At 35.1% G+C, this 23386-nt stretch overlaps 1 protein-coding gene across 1 annotated transcript; it reads right to left on the bottom strand.

Moving 5' to 3' along the window:
* Positions 1-8930: 8930 nt before the first annotated feature.
* Positions 8931-23076, bottom strand: LOC141479903 (microfibril-associated glycoprotein 4-like). The gene is made up of 6 exons (XM_074176346.1): positions 22936-23076; positions 19772-19971; positions 16507-16634; positions 13783-14001; positions 11215-11442; positions 8931-9230 (listed from the first exon to the last, which is right to left on the bottom strand). Exons 1-6 carry the CDS (start codon positions 23011-23013, stop codon positions 9058-9060), a joined length of 1026 nt encoding a protein of 341 aa, XP_074032447.1. The 5' UTR covers positions 23014-23076; the 3' UTR covers positions 8931-9057.
* Between the last annotated feature and the right edge of the window lie 310 nt (positions 23077-23386).

Below are 23386 nucleotides of genomic sequence, written 5' to 3' on the forward strand. Positions count from 1 at the left end.
TATAGCAATTTGAGCAGCAATACTATATTATTACATTAGTTCGGAATCCATTATCTGATATGATATAAATTGATTTGAAATTCCTGAAAAAATCTGTAAAAAAAATTAAAAAGATATTAGCTAAAAAAAAATTATATCAAGCAAAAAAACTGAAATTACAATAAAATAAAATACAAGCAATAACCAATAAATAAAAAAAATTGAATTATTAACACGAGATGAAAATAAAAAAAATTATTAACAAGAAATGAAAATTAAAAATCAAAAGATTCCAAGCCAAGTTACTTCACGACGTTTCGATTGTTAGTATCCACAATCGTCTTCGGATGATAACTGCTGGGGGATAACGATTGTGGATACTAACAATCGAAAAATCGTGAAGTAACTTGCCCTAGATCTTTTGATTTTTAATATTCATTTCTTGTTAATAATTTTTTTAATTTTCATCTCGTGTTGAAAGTTCAATTTTTTTTATTTATTGGTTGTTGCTTGTATTTTATTTCATTGTTATTTCAGTTTTTTTGCTTGGTATAATTTTTTTCAGCTAATCTCTTTTTCGTTTTTTTTTAAGATTTTTTCAGGGATTTCAAATCAATTTATATTATATTAGATAATGGAAGTCCGAAGTGATGAAATACACCACAAAACATTGTCAAACATCTTCAAACAAATACTGTATTATTTATGAAATGTGAAACTTTTTGAAAAAAATGTTCATGTTTGTGACATATCATTTTTCAAATTTTTTCTTTGAAGAAAACGTATTTCCATTGAGTCCAACTTGAGACTCCCATGAACAATAATATGAAAAGAAGTTACTACAACAAGTAGAAATTACCAATTTGAAGGCCTAAATAATTGCTGCCAAAGCTATGAAGCGCTGTGAATCTTTTCCACCACAATTCGGTGTGGAATTTTCTTACCGAATACCACGCAAGGTCAAATTGATATTCGGAAATTTTTTCTCGCTCATGAGCTCGAAAAAATTTTCGGAAATAATTTGACCTCTGGTGGTATTACTAGTGAAAATTGTTAATAAATGTTATTGTTTTATTTCAAAAGGGAAAGAGCACTTGAAGCATCCAAAATCAATGAACATTTTTTGAATAACCTGAGATCTGTGTTTGGTAGGTACAGCAATTGACAAAATTAACACAGGAAAAGTAAATTTGAAAGTAGTATCATATAAAGGAAAATCCATCATTTATCCAGTTATCCATGAATAACTGATGAATGATGAAGTTTAGAAGTAGAACGTGTAGGAAAGAAAGGTTTTGGCTTTGTACTTATCTATTTTCAAACAAATCAAAATCTTTATAAAGATGTTTGGATCATGCAAAGAAGTAACTTCCAGACTGCGTCAATCCTCAGGTACTATCAAGAAAGTTACATGAGCTGGGTTTTGGGGAAATTTGGAATAATTGGATCGATTCATTTATGTTTGGCAGAAGCCAATATGTAACCATCACCAATGTAATTAATGGTAAAAAAGAATAATGAACTCTCAACGGATACCTCTATCACTCGGAGTACCACAAGGTTCAGTCTTGGGACCTGTACTATTCCGAGTATATACAGATAAAATTGACGAATCTGTTCCTGATGCAAAGTGTGTGAAATTTGCTGATGACGTTGCCACGATTGTAACAGGCTCCGACTAAACAAGTATACAACGAAAATGCGAGCAAACAATGAGATCATTGAACTGGTGGTTTTCCAGTAATTCGCTTGTTTTCAATCCAAATAAAACAGTAATTATTCAATTTTGTAATTATCAAAAAATTCTTGACCCACTATATATTGATGTGAATAATCAGCTGCTTCCATTGTCAAAAAGTACTGAGTTTTTGGGTGTTGAAATTGACAAAAATCTTAATTTTAAAGTACATTGTGATGGCCTTATACCAAAATTGCATTCTTTAGCATTCAAGCTACGAAATCTTAGCTATATTCTCAGTCTAGATCAACTAAAAATTATATACTATGCTGAAGTGGAGTCGAGATTGCGCTATGGTGTACGTTTCTGGGGTTGATCAACCAACGCAGGTAAAGTTTTTTTGGCTCAAAAAAACATCATCAGAAGTATCACTGGTATAAGTTACATGGAGTCCTGTGAACCTTTTTTCAAGAAATTACAAATACTGACTTTACCCTGCTTGTACATAATGGAAATTTGTGTCTACGTTTTTCAAAATAAAAGTCAATTTCCTTTAATAGGCTCTACTCATACAATTAACACTAGGCCAAAAAAATGTATCAAGTTCCTCTAGCTCGAGGGCGGATTGCTCCTAAAGGTCCTAATGTTGCAGGTCCTCGTTTGTTCAATATTTTACCAACTGAAATAAAAGAAAGCAAAACATTAGAGATGTTCAAAACAAAGATTAAAAATTTTTTAGTTCTGAATGCGTATTACAGTGTTGATGATTATTTAACGTAAGTGTATGTGTGGTGTGTGCATGCGTTTTCGTGTGTGCTTCTAGTTTTAGTGTAGTAGTTTATAATTTTAGCTTCACTGACTATTCCTAATACAATTACTTATGAAATTGTCGAACAGGAAAATAAAGGATTTGATTTGATTGATTTGACACAAACTTGAAACAACTACTTCTATATGAATATGAATTATACAAAAAACACTATTTCATATTCAGTTTTCACTCCAAACATTCGTTATGGAATTGAATCAGATACCATTCATAGGATTGCTACACAATAAAGTATATAAAAGAGGTAAAATTTCACTGATGTGGAACATGTCATCCTCAATGGTAGACATTCGATATTTCGGAAAAAACATTTGCTTTATCGCCTCTCCAGCACTAATCTGGATAACATTTCAAGATGAAGTACTCAATTTATTCATATAATTACGTCTTCATGTCACGAATGTGTTAAATCTATTCGTGTCATCGATGACAGTACGTAATGATATTCATTCGCTTATTTCATTTGAATCCAGCCATAAAAATCTTTTTTGAATTGTCAAGAAAATACTTTCAGGAGATATCGGGTGTTCCGAAAGGGCTTTCTCTTTCAGTTTGTGTCTAAAAATCACTTTTTTTCATGATCTACATATCTTTATAGGGAGTATAATTGATATTTGCGATTTGCTTGTTCAAGCATCACAGGAGTCATTAGAACACCAACCACGGCAATGGAATTAATTACTGGTTTGACCCCTCTGGACTTGTACGTTGAGGAGGTTGCGTTAATGCCATGTCACGATTGCGCACGGCTGGTGTAAACCTCGAAGAAGGAATGAGTCAATTGAGGCTAAACCTATGGCGAGAAGCGCTTACTGCTCAACCTCTGCTACAGGCATCCAGTGATGCAATTTAACCTAGGTTTGTGTTTAATGAACCCCACAGAATACAATTAAAACAGAACACAGAGTCAGATGCTACAAATGCAATACGCAAATATACAGACGGCTCAAAAACCAAAGAAGGACCAGGATGTGGAGTTTACTCTAGAACACCAAGTCTAAGGATTGAGTGGGGAATGGGAAAAACACTAGCGTGGTTCAAACAGAACTGGCTGGTATCTCAATCGCCACAAAAGGAATAACCAGGTAAGGAATTTCTGGCAAAAACATAATGATCTGAACTGATAGTAGACAAGCTCTATTAGCCTTGAACAGACGTGTTCCCTCAGGGCTAGTACCACCAAGATTTAGCCAAAGGCTCGGTAGATAATAACATTATCCTGAGGTGGGTTAAAGGGCACGACAGGAGTAAAGGTTATCGCAATGCCGACTCTTTAACCAAGGAAGCGGCTGGACTGAGAATTTTAGGACACAGTGACACCTACGGCCTGGTGCCTTCGACAATTGCGGAACTAGCGAAACGTCACACCCATGCTCAATCCCTAAAAAGATGAGATGAAACCAAAGGATGCAATCTTGCCAGGATCACCCTGGGCGACCCTGGGAAGCTGGCGCCAAAGAAATACCAGTAGGATTTCTGACTGGCCACTGTTAACTAAGGAAACATTTCCATATTATGGAGATGTGAATAGGAAGATAAAACTGTCAGGCATGTCTAATGCGAGTGTCCGGAGTTATCGTCTTGGCTTTCACCAGTCGATATAAAGGAGATGTCTCGTAGTGACCTGTTTACCTTCCTGGAAAAGACAGGATGAACGATGACCTGGAAGAACAACTCCTCGTGAGGATGTACAATTATTCTCTTTATGCTCCTGAGGATGATCTACCACTCAATCCTTGCTGTTTGCTATATTATAATATAACTTCAAAAACTAACCTAACTGATCCCAAAACATAAATGTATATCACCCAGTTTTTTGACATTTGTCAGGTCACTTGAATATTCATTAAGCAACCAAAATAGAAAAGAGTAATATGGAAGATAATGAGAAATTAACATTTGTCAAACATAGGCTGCAGAAAAAAGAAAAAAGAGGGATATATGAAAAATAATGCGTCAAATTGTGTTAACTTGCAAAAAACTTTCAAGTTCTATTTTGAATTTATCAGTATTATTGTGTTATTCAAGTGAATTGGGAATAGAATTATAAAATTGAAAAATTGAATCCGAAAAGCTTCTCTTGTGTTGTGAGCATGTGATTACATTTTTTTTCTGATTGATTCGGCCGTTACTTAATGAAAATCCGTAGTAATTTCAAAAACTAAACCTCACGATTTGATCTCTACAAACTTTATTTGAAAAATATAATCACAACATGTTTCGCTAGCACAGTAGCACAGTAGATTGTTAGTATCCACAATAGTCTTCGGGTGATGACTGGACTGATTCCTCCGTGAGCAGCTGACTATTTATAGGTCATTTGAGTACTCACACTTATTTCTGTTTACCTTTTTTTTCCGCTTCACTGGTTTAGTGGGAGATGACCGTTTGGCGGGAATTGGAAATTTTTCGCATGATTATGGGTTTCCAGGCACAACATCTGGAAACCCATAATCAAGCGAAAAATGACCTACTTCCGCCAAACGGTCATCTCCCACTAAACCAGTGAAGCGGAAAGAAAAGAAAAGCAGTCATCACCCGAAGACGATTGTGGATACTAACAATCGAAACGTCGTGAATTAACTTGGCTTCGAATGTCTTAACTTTTTAATTTTTTGTTGTATTCATATTTTTTTTCCAGTTTGTTCCATTTTTACTTGTATTTTACTTCACTATATTTCATTTCCGTTTTTTTGCTTAATATAATAGTTTTTTTCAGCTTCATTGATTCCAGTGGCGCATTTGCTTTTTCAGCTGCAGGAAAACCCGGAAAAACCTGCAGCACCACATCATCTGAAGATTTCGATCTAACAATGTCCTTTCTCTCATAAAACAAAATGTAGGGTGTCTCCAGAGGCTCCAATAAATTCAATGCATCGCCAGAACACTTCGTGACACGACTATCGTCAAACTTAAACCAGTCCGTTTCTTCTTTGACCAAGGCGTAATAATGATCACATTCAACGCCAGAACCACAGTGAACAATATAATATCAGACAATGGAAGTCCGAACTAATGGAATTCAAGGAAGAATATTTCATTTTTGTAGACTAACCGCACACTGGCAAATTTTTAGTTTCGGTTATTAAATAATCTCTTGGTTCAAGCGACTTTGTGATCTGATGTCTATTAAAGCTGATGACTCACCCTTGATGCCAACTTGAAGATGAATGAAAAAGACTTTACTTATACTTGATTAATAAGATTTCCACTATACAAAACCACGTGAGAGAAAGTTTATCTTAGATTTCCTTTAAACCAGTGGTAAAAGATTATGACACATATTGTATTTGACATATCAATTTGAAATGAGACTGAGATTGCCCCAGTTGCTGAAATCCAAATATCGTTTTTATTAATTTTTGTAGTTATGAAATTATATATTGTTTTATGTACATTATAGCTTTATCATGAGCAGAGTTTGTAATGTTTTTATGAATGAATACGATGAATTTTACATTACCTTTATTTTTATTTCATTCAACGTAGCAGAGCATTGACAAGTCATTAAAGACCCAAAAATTTTCAAACCTCACTGGTCAGATTAATTCAGTTCCCATATTTAAGATGTGAAAGTATACACCTCTATCTCCAACAATTTTTTTCAAGTTTCAATAAAAAGCTGGATAAAATTCACCTTCAGTGGTTTCATTGTCGATTTAATCAATGAATGTTCCATTGTCGAGGGGGTTCTGTATTTGTAGAGTAGGGAGGGTGAGTGTAGGCCCACACCACTTAGGCCACATATTGTCCTTTCCAGGAAGGTGGACAGGTCACCGGTAGATATCTCCTTTATATCGGCAGGTGTAGGCCAAGACTCGCCGAACACACACTCTCTTATTGACGATAACTCCGGACACTCGCATAGGACATATTTTTTTTTTTGTCAAGTTATTACACCTTAGTGCTATGACAAGTCAATAATGTATAGAATAAATGTAAATTACAATTAAAATTACCGAAAAGGAGTAGGTAGTACATAAAAATTGTTTATGACACAAGCACAAAATAAAGTAAATCTAATATATAAAAATGGATGTTTGTTGGTTGGTTGGAAAGTGATAAACTTCTACATCGCTCAACCGATCGTGATGAAACTTGACATGTATAAGTGATTTTTCATAGAGGAGGTTTATAGGCTATCAATTTTTCTGTAACTCGCCACTAGATGGAGCTGTAGAACAATTTTTTGAAAGCACTGTTCTATAACGCTGCGCACGCCTAAGTTCGTTGATTCTGATTCTGTCAAAACATTGGAACAGCGATACAGAAAAATAGTACTAGTAAATATATAAATGTGAAAATAAATATGTAGAAATAAAATACATAGACAGTACCTACATTGACGATAATCACTTTGTAAAGCTGAAGTCAGACGCATTATATTAAGCATTCTCTGAGAGATGTTTTTTCAGTTTCCGTTCAAAATTAGCGAGGGTTGCGTTTTTCATTGATTGGGGCAGTGAGTCGTACAATGATATTGTATGAGTTACATCTCCTTGTTATTTCTAGTCTTTGGTTTGGTGCTCTAATATTATCCTTGTTCCTAGTATTATACGAATGGGTGTGTAGCGTAACTTCCCTACCGCTCGTGATTTCATAAAGTAATATGTTTTCGTTTTTAGTTTGCCTCGTTTGTCATTTATACTCACTGTATCATGTTTGTTTACATCTTTTCGTTATCGACGTTAACCTATTTTTCATTTCATTCCGTTGTAAATGCTAGGGATTAGGGATCTGTATTGTAGAAACTTCGAAGGGAAAATCAAGCAGTGAATTTATTAAATTTGCAGTGCCTCTGGGATCTACATTTGGACCCTTATTATTTTGCGTATACACTTGTGATCTAGTTTCTGTGGTTTACAAAACATGTCACTAAATGTGTTCAAAGAAGGTACTGGAGTTTTTCCCCTGAAAAATCAGTAGTCGCCCATCATATTTTGCATCAAAACCATTCCATAGACTTCATTCAGATCATTAAGTTAACAACAGCAGGCAACTATGAGAGTGTAGAAGAAATGAGTAAACATAATAATATTATGAATAACGATGACGGACCAATACCAAATAGCATATATAGCTTGTTAAAATAATATTATTGGATTTACTGATTACTACATAAGGACACATTGAAAAAGTGAATTTAGATAGGCAATATTGTGAAATTAATTTTTCATATAGCTGAAAATTGTTTTATACATAGCTATAACATTTAAACATTACATAAGGACATATTGTCAAATAATAGATAAGGCAAATCGTAAAATTAATTAAGGTGATACACCATAGTGATACATCAAAATTGGGTTTCAAAATACTTTCAAAATACTTCTTGATTCGACTTATGTCTGACTCTCAATACATTTCAAGTAATCAATAGGTATTGAAAATTTTTAAAATACATTCTTATTGGCTATTTTCATGAAATGTTGTATTGTGCTATGTAAATATAAACTGTGTTTGTTATCTTTTTCGGTTCTTTTTTTGTTGTGTATATGTCGCAGCCAACTGGTTAAAATAGCCGTTCAATCAAACAGCTAGCCCTTTGACTGAACACCGCCTTTCGATCACCGGGCTAAACGTCGTTTAGCCGACTTGTTGACTGCAATGTTCAACACTACAGCTAGACGACGCTTAACCAACTGGTTTAAATGGCAAATTAACTGAGGTGACTTGTAAAGCCACAAAAATTTCATCTATTCTGGGTAAGGGGTGATTAAAATCTTCAAGATATTTGTTTATCGTCATTTTGTAATTGGCACAAATCCTAATGTATTTACCATTTGCCTTCATAATTACCAATTGCGTTACCCAATTAGAATTGTCCACTTTCTCAATTACACCTTCTTTTTCTATTTTTTTCAATTCTGTCTTCACCTTTCCCAGAAAAGCAAATGGAACCGGATGAGGTTTGTGGAAAATTGGTTTGACATTTTCTTCTAGCTCAATGAGACGGCGGCTTTTGAATCGCTGTAGTGTTGAACGTTTTTAGCGCCACAAATATTCAATTGAAAAGCTAGCCTTGTGATTGAATGGCGTAATTCAGTCAAAGAGCTAGGTGTTTAATTGAACGGCTATTTTAACCATTTGGCTGCGACATATACATATATTCAGTATCTACTTGGAAATTCTATTCAACACACTAGCAATGTATATTATTTTAAAGTGATAGTTTTACATGACTGAGTAGCAATCGCTAATATGTGTAATTTTGTTTTTTGATTATTTTAACCAAGCTTTGTCAATAAGATACCAAAGAGTGCATATCAGAACTGGATTGGATTGAAAAAAACGCTAGCACAAGTGTAAAATATCTGAGGAGGAGTACTTTGAAGGAGACAAAGTTGAAATTGATGGATGCATGATTATCTTTTGAGAAAATGAAAATTGTTATACAATCTGTCGAATCATACAATTTGTTCTAGTGAAATGAATACATGAAGATTCAAAATTTGAATTATTTATTCAAATGTACATACATAGGGTTATACAATATATAAATGCAACAGAATACACTTGAAATATCGTAAACAAGGCAGATGTTTATGCAACTATAATGTAGAATTGAATTTTAATTGCTTCTGTAAGTTTTCGTTTTCACCAGTAATCTTGATTCGGCCATTACTCCGTCTCCAAAGGTCTTCCAGTACAAACCGGCTTCTTTATGATAGGGAGGACTTACCATATTGATGAACTTTCCATTCGGGTTACTTTGGAGACATCCATTATACCACCAAGCTCCATCTGAAATGTATCAAAAATTGAAGTGAATTTGACGACTTGTGAGAAACGAGAAGTTGAAAGTGATGGAATATCTAAATAGTGAAAAAACACAAAAAAGAATTTCACATTCATTTTTTTGTGAGTGCCATATCTGATTTCATCAGTTTTCGAAAACTTTTTTTTGTACCTTTTCAAGTTATCTTCACTTAAGTCTGAATTATTGATGATTGCAGTAGTAGGCGCTGATTTTTTAATGTCACATTCAAGAGACATTTTCTAACGCAGTTTGTTAATTGAAATGATACTTTCCGATGAATAAAAACGGGATATGGTTGAACATTAATTTAGAAACCATAGCACCCTGTAAGAAAACTTCAGAAATGCATTGAGTATTACGATCTGAGTATATATTCCGACAGATGATAACCTCATTGAACTTTGTTTAAATCATTGGATCGAGATCTTGCCGAGTTTGGTTCGTTTGAGAATCCAAGACTGCGTTTGTGAACTCATCTTCGTCGAGTATGTAGATTATCATGCCATTAAAACCCCATTGCTAAAAATACGACGGAACGTTTAATTAATATTTGTCAAGTACATTTTCCAGTATATTCAAATTTCCATCCACGGAAATGTTTTATGCAGAGATCTACTCGATCCACTGCGACTTGGTCAAGGTCATCTCAGCCCTCACTTTCTTTCTCTCTCTCTCGATCTTTCTAGAATGCTGCGTCAGTTCGAGAATTGTTCCACGGTCTCCAAAGACTTCCATCGAGATATATAAGAGTTGCCACGACGTAGGGGAGTCCGTTTACTTACTATAGTGCAGTGTATAGTGAATCTGAAGTTCTGTAAGAGTTTTTGTGTTTTATTGACAGTGTAGTAGTTAAATGAAGTTTAGTTTATTTGTTCGATGTTGTCAATTTACTGTCGAACCCACGAGAAAAATGTAACAATATGATGACAAAAAAAATATGAATATCAACACATTTTTACATAGAAGACCTGTCTCTGACATTATATATCTGAAAAATATTCCAGTTTACTTTTCGCAGTTCCTGAATATTTTCAATTTCTTCTAACTCCGCCAAATATTTCCATTCGTTTCCACTTATTTCCACTTAACAGAATGACGTTATCAAGTTATGATTTTTCTCAAACCACGTAATAAATTACTGATGAATTATTTGTAATGGGAGTTGTTCGCGGAGTAACTTTCTTTAATAATAAAAAAACACTCACAGTATTATTTTAATGAAATGAATAAAAACACTTTTGTCTAAACACCACTAGTGTATTTTATTATACGACCGGTTTCGGGTTCAACCCCATTATCAAGTATAAAACTAAAATGTGAAATTTGGAAACTCGGTTATATCGGGAGTTTTTAGGTAGGATGGAAGGACAGGTAACTAAACGAGCCAGGGTTCAACTTTAAAATTCAACACTGAAGATTATAGGGGTTGTTAAACTTATAAATTCAAGAGTGGAGATCTACATGAATCCAGTTGCTCGTTTAGAGGTATATATTTCTGGTTTTTAATTGATTTGTTAATTTCCATGTCTTCCAACAAATTAATTTTATTTTCTCTGTCAAATATGTGTAGGATTTTGAGGTTATCTTTACTTATCTTGTGTTTTAATTCTTGAAGATGTTCAGACATTTCAGATTTTTTGCCCATACAGACGTGTTTACGGAGCATTACGTCAAAATTTCTAACGGTTTGGCCTGTACATTTGAATTTTAGTGTTGAATTTCAAAGTTGGCACCCTGGTTTGTTTAACTAGATACTTGTCCTTCCATCCTAACCAAAAAGTTCCGACATAACCGAGTTTTCAAATTTCACTTTTAAGTTTCATACTTGATAATGGGATCAAACCTAAAACCGGTCGTATAAATAAAATTAACTAGTGGTAATTAGACAAAAGTGTTTTCATTCATTTTATTAAAGGGATTATGCATTACTACAAAACAAACAAGTCATCAATCACACATACTACTCACAGTATTTTTCAGCGCAATTTTCAAAACTACTGTCTAGATCGGAATCCTTGGTAGAGAACTTGTGGCCCTTATGATAAGATAAAGAGTCCCCAATACTTCCAGAATAATCGCCTAAGTTAGTCAGCTCATAACCACCGGTTTCGGGTCCAATTCCAAAAGTTTGGTAATTACCTGTTGCTTTGGTCCCTCCTACGGTTACTAGCTCTACAAGAAGCTGCCCTTCCGGTTCTATAAGTGAAAACAAAATGATACGTATAAATAATGACTTTCTTCAAGCGATTGCAGCTAAATAGATGGGAAATACAGTATATTCCACATTTGACTTCACACCCACAATGAACCTTGATTGATTGCATTTTGATATTTGAGAAACAGTTTGGCCCAAAAACGTATTGTAGTCTATCGATTCACTAACCTTTACACAAATAGTTCTACTTTTAATTTGAAAATACATGCAACCGGTATCTTATGTTAAAATTTCTACCTATCTGGCCTGCATATAAGCTTCTGAATTGTAATTACATTCTTGTCTAGGTATCTATGGAAAAATTCGGCCATATATAGACTAGAATGTGGTGACCGTCCAGTAGCTTATAAAAACCAGACAGGCAGAAATTTCAACATGAGATACCGGGACCATGTGATATCAGATGAAAAATCAGCTATACAGGGCGTTAACGAAAATTTGATCCTCCTGTAAGTCAGGAACGGACGTGTAATCGAAAATTTCAAAGAACACGTATGAAAATCATACCCGAAACTTCACCCCTTGCGGTCAGCAACTATCCCTCTATTATTTTCAATGGCATGGGGGGGTCAAGTGATACATCATTTGAAAGGTCTTTTGTCCTTCTATCATTTCTGTGATTGTTTTTCGAACTTGGTTCATTCGTTATTGAGAAATTGAATGTTGGACGTTTTATTTAAGAAAAAACCGAAAATTTGCTGTCGTTCATTTTAATGAGGAAATAAGCAACAAATAATATCAGTGGAAACAAAATCAACGGATAAATTATTCAAAAGACCTCCGCCTAGTTCCATACAATAATACAGTCGACTCTCGAAAGTGTTCCGTACATTATTCAAGATGTCCGGAGTCAGCAATCGACCTTCCCGAATAATAGTCTGTCGCAGGTCTTCTAGATTTGTAGGCTTAGTAGAGTACACTTTCGACTTCAGGTGTCCCCACAGAAAGAAGTCCATCGGTGTGAGATCAAGTGCTCTAGCTGGCCACTCCACTGGACCTTTTCTGCCAATCAAACGCATTGGAAAACATTCGTCTAAAAACCGTCTCACCCGAACATCAAAATGTGTGGTTGCACCATCTTGCTGGAATGTTATTCCGTTTTCTACTCAATTGTCATCATTTTCTAAAATTTGTTCAATCATAGGATTTACACAGTCTTATAGTAGATTCAAATATGTGTCTCCATTGAGATTAGCTTCAATGAAGAATGGTCCAAAAATATGCCTGCCCAGACATTCCTTTTTTGTGGAGTTTGTGAATGTGTTTCCATAACCAAATGGGGATTCACATCGCTCCAGTAACGACACTTGTGTCTATTCACTTCAACATTCAACATGAAAGAACTTTCGTATTAAAAACATGTATTGTATAATAGATTTGGGTTATTGCTCAATTTCTCGCTGAACACCCCACAAAACTGAAGTCGACGATCAGGATCATCATCGGTTGATTCCTGAACTAGCCTCATTTTGTGAACAAAACCTGAAGAACTCATCCATTAAATATAACGTATTGATGGTTCACGTTGTGGTCTGGATGATTCGTATTATAAATTCTTGCAGAAGCTTTAGCACATTCATTATTTCGATAATAGGTTGCAATAATTTTTATTCTTTCGTCAGTAGAATAAACCATGTTGGAACACAGTAAACAAGGATGACTGAATAATAATTCGTGAAGAAGTGACAGTGGCTAACTATCTACTTTTTGTTCTGCGACAACTAGATTCAACAAAAACTACCAGTGCAGAAATAACTAACAGTGTCGTCCATTTCAAAACGTTTACTACCAATGGAATGCATTCTAATAATCTAGAAGACCTGCGACAGAGAATTGTTCGGGAATGCCGATTTCGGACTCCAGACATTTTCAATAATGTAAGGAACTCTTTCGAAAGAACTAGATGGGGGTCATTTTGAATACTTTAATTGTGTTGCCATTGATATTACTTTTGTTGATTCCCTCAGTAGTTGCTGACCGCAAGGGCGTTAAGTTTGGGATATGATATCCCAATGATCACTTATCCCACGGCGTGAGGAGTGGTCGTTAGTTGATAATGTTGACGCACCCTCCTGAATGTATCGAGCCTTCGGGGAATAGGGCCTGACCAGCGCCATAGGTAAAATAAATAATAACATTTCTGCATGAGTGACGCCTGGAAAAACAATTGTTGTTCTTCTGATCGTACCTCGCTGGGAACATGCCTATGTCAAGGAAGTCTTCGTTCTTTTCGATAAATGCATGAATCCTAAATTTGCTCATATTTCCTATTTTTGAAATTAATTTCTCTTTGAACCGAATGTAATCTCTGAATTACTTACTTGTCAGAGCATGGATGTATTCCAGTCCTAGCCAGAATTCTCTGCCAAGGTCGCCAAAACCAAATTTATATTCTCTCCATTCCCGGAAGAAATCCTGAGATCCATCGAAGCGTTTTTGTACAACAGTCCATCCGCCGCCGTATGAGGTCATGTCACAGACAACCATCATTTTAGGGAATTCATCGAGTTGGATTTGGTAAACACCATCTTCTCTGTACTCTGAAATAATCATTAGAAATTCATTTATTTATTTATGCACTCTTCTACAGGTTACACCCAACTACAAACAGGGATATAAGTCAAATCACAATACAATACAATTATAATAAGTTATAAGATGAAAACAATATATATAGAATCTCAGAGATGGAACAGTAAAAAATGTCGAGCTGACAACTTGCAGAATAGAATTTGACACACATGTTATGCAGATGTGAACGTTTCAGAATATCTGTACGTGGTATTGGCAGATAAAAAGAATTAACCACTTTAGAGGTCGGTTTAAGTACATTGAAATTCAGTTTTTGCAGAATATGTGGGTCAATAATTAAATCATTAATCAGTTTAAAAAGAAAAATTGTGGAGTGACAATCACGACGGTAACTCATGCTATTCGTAGCTTGTCTAGCTAACAATGTATCACGGGGAAATCCATTTGGTGGATAGATATTGTCTGATCTATAGGAAAGAAATTTTAGGAAACAACTTTGTACTGATTTAACTTTCTCTGAATACAACTGATGAGATGGATTCCAGATTATGGATGCATATTCTAATTTTCATCTGAAGCAAGCATAGTATAAGGTTTTCGATGTAGATGGATCCGCGAAATCTCTGGAGATTCGTGCAATAAATCCGTACATTCTGTTCGCAGCAGACAGAATGGCTTCAATGTGTGGTACGAAGGAAAGTTTTGTGTCGAAGGTAACACCTACATCGGTGAATGTGAGAGGCCGTCGAAGTGGAATATCGTTTATTAAATATTGATATGAAAATGAACAATTTTTCAGTGTGTACGTCGTTACATTACATTTACTCGCATTTAAAGGATGATTATTGCGAAAACACCATTGCACAACATGTTTCAGATTGAGGGAGAGTTGAAGACAGTCCTCGATGCCATTGATTTCACAATATAATTTCAGGTCATTCGCGTATATCCTACAGTTGATGTCAAATACCCCAACTAAGTCGTTTATGAAGGCGTTAAGAGAAGTGGACCTAGGTTGCTTCCTTGTGGGACACCCGAAGTAGCTGCATATTCCACGGACTTGAAGCCATTGAATATAACATACTGACGCCTGTCAGTGAAGTATGATATGGAAAGTTGGATCAGGGTCTGAGTAAAGCCGTACCTGTACACTTTCGATAGCAGTAATCCGTGATCAAGTCTGTCAAACGCCGTATGTATGACATCAGTTTGGGATCTCCTATCAATGGTTTCAGAGATATATTGGGTAACATTGAAAAGCTTGGTGATTGTCGAGCGACCTGTCATAAAACCATGTTGAAGTGGTGTAATTTGATTGCTCGAATGTGGATATAACCTGCTATAGATGAAGATCTCAAACACTTTGGCGAAGTTGCATATTATTGATATGAGTCTATACTTATCGACACCAAATTTTTCCCATTTTTAATGAATTGGCCGAACTTTAGATAATTATCATATATCTGGGATGGTACTAGTTTTGATGCAGATATTTATTATTGTCGAAGGACGAGAAAAAACATATTCACAATCTCTGACAATTAGTGCAGGGATGCTGTCGGGACCTGTTATCATTTTCGGTTTTATCTGTTTCAAAGCAGCCAACACTTTATTTTCTTCGAAGTAATGAATGTTTAAGACTCGTGAATATGGATGGTCATCGCTCAATTCGGTTGGAGAGCTGGTGATATATGCTTTTGAGAAAAAATCTGCAAAGCTATTGAGATGTATCTAAAAATTGTCCTTCGTAGGACATTCTGTCCGAAATGCTGGTAAAACCTTTTTTGTTATTTATATATGCCCAGAATTTATTTGAATTTTCTTTGATGTCATGTTCAGTGGATTTGACAAATGTTTTAATTTTTTGTACGCGTTGTCCACGTCCAACTTTATTTTTGCCCTCAGGCGCATAAATTGTTCCCGGGCAGCAACATCACCGCTGCTTTTGAATGAAATATTCTTGGTGTGATCACTTGGACCCCTTCTCCATGTCAAATATTCTGACAGAAACTTTCGACCTACGGAACTCTTGATAAAGCATTAATAATGGAACCCAATGAATTTCAGAATTTTATTCATAGGGGTGCTAAATACAACTCAAATGACGCAACTCAAGTGACGCAATTTCAATGTGGTTTACATTTTGGAATAAATCTATATTAACTGAAACGATGATACATAAATTGAAGATCTGAACAAAATACGCACTACAGATTCATATTCTTGTATCACCTACCAGCATGTGAACAGAATTGGGTCAATCTCATTTCTCGGGTCGTGAGTTTTCGACAAATCAAAGGCGAAATGGTTAAAGCATCAGGGTGTTTTGCATCGTTATAGAAATTAACCATCTCGAATTAAATAATGTGTTCAGCAGTTTGAAAAACAAAGTTGAAAGTATAGGCTAGAACCTAGTATGAATGAATGTCTATGACTGACAAAGGTAGTGCCTTCTTTTTACTGCTATATCAAGAGGTCGAATCGAAATCGTAGTAAAGTAATTAGGTACTCACTTTTATCATATGCTTCCTGACAATCACGGGGTAGAGGTTCTGTATCATTGTTGTTTATTGGCTCACCTTGATAGTAAACACCAATTTTGGATTGCGAACTCTGAACGTAACGCAATACAACATCCGCACTGAAAACAGTAATAGAATATTAAAAACGAGCGAGAAATGTGGCCATTATCGTGATAATGGAGTTTGTCGACTCTAATGAATTGTGTACGGAGAGATTGGAAGAATCCAACGTCATACACACGTCAATGAAATATGCTCGGACAGTCAAGCGGCGTTGGAAGCTTTTGAATCATCATATACACAGACTCGGACTGTCGGAAGACAGTGTGTGTCGCCTCTGTTTGGAAAATGATGAAAGAGCAGAACACACACTTTGTACCTGCCCTGCTGGGGACCAAATCCGGTTTTTAGAGTTCGGCAGAGCCATACGTTTACCATCTGACCTTAAAGACCACTCACCATACAAACTAATCGGATTCGTCGAAAAGCTGGGTTCATTTGGTCGCGTGTGAATTGGTGTGAACCACAATAAACCCTTGCGGGTTGCGGTTGCACTTTGGACCTAACCTAACGCTAACCTACTTCATCCTTGTTTATTGGATCGTCTTGATAATAAACAGCAAGATTGGATTTTGAACTCTGAACGTAATACAATACAACATCCAAATTGAAGAAAGTAATGGTATATTAAAAAACGAGCGAAAAATGTGGCCATAACCCTTAAAAATGGAGTCTGTCGACGCAAGCCGACGACGAGCGTCGACGAGTCGAGCGAGTAATGACCATTTTTTTGACATACCTCGTATACCCCCTTCAATTGGAACCTATTTATTATTATGTGAATTTTTCATGTTATAACAATAATAACTGCATATAATTAATGAAACATGTTTCGTGGATCATTTCATTAGTTCGGACTTCCATTGTCTAATATGATATAAATTGATCTGAAGCAAATGAACTTCAAAACGTTCAAGCCAGTCTCTATATACCTACACAGTAGGTTCAATGGACTGACGCCTATCAGAAAACAATTACTCCCCTGGCTAATACCACGAAGGGCGTTGAACCATATCAGACAGGTGTCAGTGCAGGAATCTTCACAGAAAATTTCCTGCATATGCAATTGGCAATACAACTGAAAGAGTCGACCTTCAATTATGGAACAACTTGCAGACCGGTTTCGGGATTATAAGCCACTCATCAGTGCAAGATAGTGACCATCATCGACCTAAAGTCAATGATATTCCACAATTGAAAATCGGAGTTCTCTCAGAGTATTTCATTCCTCTTCCAAAGTTGGAGCGAACATCACAAAATGTCACTCCATCTAGTGGACGAGGTACTAACCAACTGCATATCCGTAATTTGCCCGATTCCTCTGAGTAAGGAAGAAAAACTTTCTTATTAGTCAGTGGGCTATGCTTGAAAACTGGCAGTAAACAAATCTAAAGAAATGAACTTTAAACGTTCAAGCCAGTCTCTCAACTACTCTGATAGGCGTCAGTCCATTAAACCTACTGTGTAGGTATATAGAGACTGGCTTGAAGTTCATTTGCTTTAGATGTTTTTACTGTCAGTCTTCAAGCATAGCCCACTGACTAATAAGAAGATGATATAAATTGGTTTGAAATCCCTGTCACCCGAAGAAGATTGTGGATACGAACAATCGAAACGTCGTAAAGTAACTTGGCTTGAAATGTTTTGATTTTTAATTTTCATTTCTTGTTGATAATTTTTAATTTTCATCTCGTGTTGATAGTTTAATTTTTTGATTGTTGCTTGTATTTTATTTACTTGTGATTTCAGTTTTTTTCTTAATATAATTGTTACTGTTCAGCTAATCTTTTAAATTTTTTATAGATTCTTTCAGGAATTTCAAATCAATTGATATCATTAATCATTGGACCCTACTGGATGTATATCCGGATAACCTTCAATGGTTATTGGCTTAGCCAGTTCAAATATCATTCCTCTCAGTGGTATGGGGGTGTGAGGGAACTGATGGGCATACAATTTATATCATATTAGACAATGAAAGTCCGAAATAAGGTAAATTATTATGGAATAAATAACCAAACCCACGCCACTGCAGGTAATAAAACGACCTGAAAGCTCAGGAAATCTTCTGTTTGCTACCCTTTTGCGTTATAAAAATGCGGTGGTGAAGTAATAGGTAGTTGTGGCAAATCATAACGATATCACAACATTTTGTGTGGGCACTTCGTCAGCATTCTGTATTTATAATTTTAATCTCCACTAAAGGGAAACAGAGGAAGCAAGCCACGCCCACTAATGATAATATAAAACTAGAGTCTTCACTGGAGGACACCCTCAAAAGGTTAATGTTTGGGCAGTTATTGTAGAAAACCATTTCATTGTTCTCTTTTTCATTGAGGGCAACTTGAAAGGCAATAATTATTTGGCACTACTTCAAAATGATGTCTTTCCATGTTTAGTAAATTTATATCCTGATCCAGGAAACCCTCAAGTTCCAGTGAATGCGATATGGTTTCAGCAGGATGGAGCACCACCACATTACGAAGTTAATGTCCGGCAATACGTCGATACAACAGTTCCCAATCGGTGGATAGGGAGGCGAGGATCGATTGAATGACCAGCGCGATCACCTGATCTTTATCATTAGATTTTTTTTCATGGGGATATGTAAAGAGAAATGTGTACAAAAGTAAACCTTCAGATTTGAATGACTTAAAAGAACGAATAACCCTTGCGATTAGGTCGGTCACGTCTGATATGTTAAATAATATGAGAAGACAGTTTTATTTGAGATTAGGATGTTGCCAAGACGTTCGCGGTGAAAATTTTGAACATCTACTTCGTCAACATCCATAGTTCTTTTTCGTATTCTACATTTCATTACGTTTTGCATTACATTTTAGTTTTTGAGTGTATTTTATCGCATTTCGGTAACCACATGATTTTAATTTATTTTATCTCAATTGTTGCAATAAACTTGAATTCAACAACATTTTTGAATAGAGAATGAAGATGTCTTTCAAACGATTTATCACAAAACTATAGTAATAATTCAGAGGGTTGAAGGTAGGGGTGGCAGTTTCACGTTGAAGAATGTCAAATTATTATTTACATTTGACGTGTTCCGGGATTTTTTCAAATATGTACAGTAATCGAAATAATGAATTTATTCTATTTGGCTTTTACACACTGTATATTATTCAGAAAATAACGCCATGTTTTTGATGAATGCAATAACTGAAATGTCAGATCTTACCCAAGTGTATCAGGTGAGGACGTTGTGTTATCGTCATCAAGAAGGTTCAAATCTAGCTTATTTGATTCAAGTATTTCCAATTCCTGTTCAATTCTGTTCTGACCTTCCAAAATTCTTTGGAGTTCGTCTTTTAAAACTTTCAATTCTTCATTTGTTCCTTGGTGGTTGTCATTCGTTGAAGATCCGATGTGTTTGGCTACCTGTAGAAGATCAAATATTCAGCTCTCTTAAACTGGAAGAACATTTGAAATACTTTAGTTCAATCATGAATTGAAAACTCTGTATTTCCAGAAGAAATATTTAACTTGATTTTTTGAAATACATAGAAAGTGATAAATTCAAAAATTAGCGATATCTAATGATAGATCTGATTGATTTGAACAACTCGCCATTGTTTAATTTTTTATTGTCATACAATTATTTAAAAAAATGTGATAATTAATAATTTATCGACCTGTTTTTACCTGCCTTTAAAAGTTAGTTAAGGATTATATCCACAGTTTTGAGCTTATTGCTGGGTGTATTATAGGTAATAGCTTATGCTTATGCTAAAATGTTATAATTCAGGAGTAATTTCAACAGACCAGCGTGAGCAGCGGTTTTATGACGTGTGGGCAGAAATTATTGGAGATTATTTCATAGGCTCATTTTTTATTCTGAGAAAATTAAACCGAGAGAGATATCGTAATTTTCTTGAAGATGTTTACTGGAAGATGTGCCGCCCAGACTACGAAATGAAATGTGGATTTTGTATGACGGTACTCCGGCATATTTCAGCATAAAAGCGTGATAATTTTTAGATCAAACTTTCGACAACTATTGGATAGGTCGGGGAGGGCCTCAACCATGGCCCCCTAGGTCACCAGACCTCAGACCTCATCTCAAATCTTTATTTCACCAGACACCTATCCAATTGATCGATTCAAGATTCTTCAAGAATTTTCCAAAGAGTGCGAGAATCGATGAGAAGAAGATTGAATGCGTGTATTGTGATTTTGAATTGAACTTATTTCTAGTGTTCCATTATTTATAGTTGATTAACAAATAGCGTTGAAATGTTTCTAGGTTGAATAGAAAACAATCAAATTCATTAAACTTTTTGACAAACGCTTGCATCGATTGACTTAAATCAAAATATCTAGAAAACGAATGCTTGTAGCGACTTCTCACAAGCATACCTTTTTCATGTAAAAATAATAAATGACTAAATTTTTTTTCTAGAACATTTTATATATATATATATATATGCACAACGAAGTTGTGTCTCCCCTAAAGAGACCAAGACCTCTAGGTGGCACCACCTGCAATTGAGTGCTGAACTGAAACCAAATTTGAATTTTCCGTATTGAAAAGTCCCCAAATATCAATTTTTGTCCAAATATCGAAATTACTTTGAAATTTATTCACGAAAAACCAAAATTAAAATGAATTTTCAATACCGTGTATCTCAAAAATGAAGGCCTTACAGATCCATGCATGTATGAACTTTTCACCTTATAAAAAAACTGTGGAATAGTCCTGTAAAAATAGGACACTTATTACCTAATTTATAACACATAACGGGGAGAATCGCGGACACGTGTATGTGGCTATTGTATGTATGTGGCTATTGGCCTGCTGCTGCCAAGTGCAAAGATGAACAACACTTTTTTGCCGAAAAAGGGAAACAACACACCCGAACGGTGTCAACAATAGGAACCTACCGCACATTTGTTGATTCCAGTTAAGAGACCTAGAATTCCCAGACTACATAAAACCAGTCTGTTTATATAAGAACATATAAGTCGTTCAGGATGCTGGTGAATAATAAACAAATAAGACATTTTTTTTAAATTATCATTATGAAATTCTTGTATATTATAGTAGTCTATCACTTAAAAAACCTTTCACAGCCTTCCTGAAGCATTGTAAAGATTGCCTTGCCACATAATGGGTTGGTGAGGATTAAAATCTGTTCAAATATCACTGTTAGAATTCCATGAGTGATAAAGAGTAATCTACAAGAGTACTTTTTATATATATATATATATATATATATATATATATATATATATATATATATATATATATATATATATATATATATATTATATATATATACTACTTCTGTTCTCAATGATGTCATTCCCAAAGGTCATATTGTCAAATTCACATCTGAAAGTTACTATGTTAGTTTTCGTAATATTTAGAGACATGCGATTTGAATCACACCAACTCTTTACTTTCATCATATCGATGGATATGGTTTTAGTTAAATCATTTGCCAAAAATGGTAGTATCGTTTGCAAATAGTGTGAATTTTCCTGAGATATTTATACTTGTCAATCGTTGAGAAACAATGTTGGCCCTAGTATTGAACCTTGAGGCACACCATTACGTATTTTCCCAATTTCTGAGTGATGGGTTGTTTCCACCACCTGACTGCGACCTGACAAATATGATCTGAACCAGCTCAGTATCACTACTCGTAATCCACACAGTCGAAAGCCTTCGAAAAATCGCAAAATACTGCTGCAGCAATATCGCCACTATTGATTCCAGTATGAACTTTTTCCATGATTATGATAATAAACTAGACCCTTACTCTACTGAGATAATTCAAAAGCATAAGTGAATCAAATCAAACTCATCAATATAATGAACAGCTACAAGAGTTGCCACGAATCACTGATTCACTTAACCTCACGAAAATAACACAACAATCATTCAGTTAAAAATCATCCGTAACAATTAACAATTTATACATGATATCTAGAAGTCTTAGGATCATAATAGAAACCTATTTGTGTAATAAGAAATGTTCAATTACAATGGAAAGGGTAATCTGAATTTCTATGAAATACGGGACGTAATGATGATGCATCCCGCGTCAAGTAGGCCGGCTATTCTTGACAAATACGACTTCAGTCAATTACGTACCCTATTCATATATTTTAACATTGTGCCTTTGTACAAATGATCTTTTTTCTTTCACGAGCAATACCAATTGAGCAACTAGTACTCCAACTATATTACCTCGAAATTTTTCGAAGTTCTCCTCAGGTTAGACTTAACAACGGAAAGGCCAAAAATATCAACAAAAAGTCAACTATCATTAAAAAAATAAACTATATATTCTATGGTTATACAAAATCATGAGTAGATTTTCACTGAATGCAGCTTACCGAATCTACTTCATTTCCAGCTATCAATTTGATAATGCAAACCACGAACAAAATCTGGAAGCGTTTGATAGACATCATGATGAAAAGCTTTCACAAATATCTGATACTAGCGACAAATTTTTTTTTTAATTTATAGGCGAAGTATTTCAGGACCGGACCCAAGCAGTCTTATAATATAATTTTCATTGATTTTCGATTACAGGAATTACTTTTACACTCAATTGTTGTTTATAAAACTCTTTGAGGCTGAAGAATACAATTTGTAGCCACTTTAAGAAAATCAAACCCCCTAACTTACTTTTGATAATTTGTTTCTTTTTTCCTTGATTGATTGATTGATGTCGTCTTAGCGACAGTAGGCAAAAGAGTTCGTCCTTCCTAGTAGTCAAAGATCTATTTCTGTTGTCACAAACGAAGTTTTATTCATCTAGGCAATACAAAGGATTAGCTT

Source organism: Leptinotarsa decemlineata, unplaced genomic scaffold (genome assembly GCF_025532065.1).
Source record: "Leptinotarsa decemlineata unplaced genomic scaffold, Ldec_3_MD MMD2_tig00001719_RagTag_RagTag, whole genome shotgun sequence".
Classification (NCBI taxonomy): domain Eukaryota; kingdom Metazoa; phylum Arthropoda; class Insecta; order Coleoptera; family Chrysomelidae; genus Leptinotarsa; species Leptinotarsa decemlineata.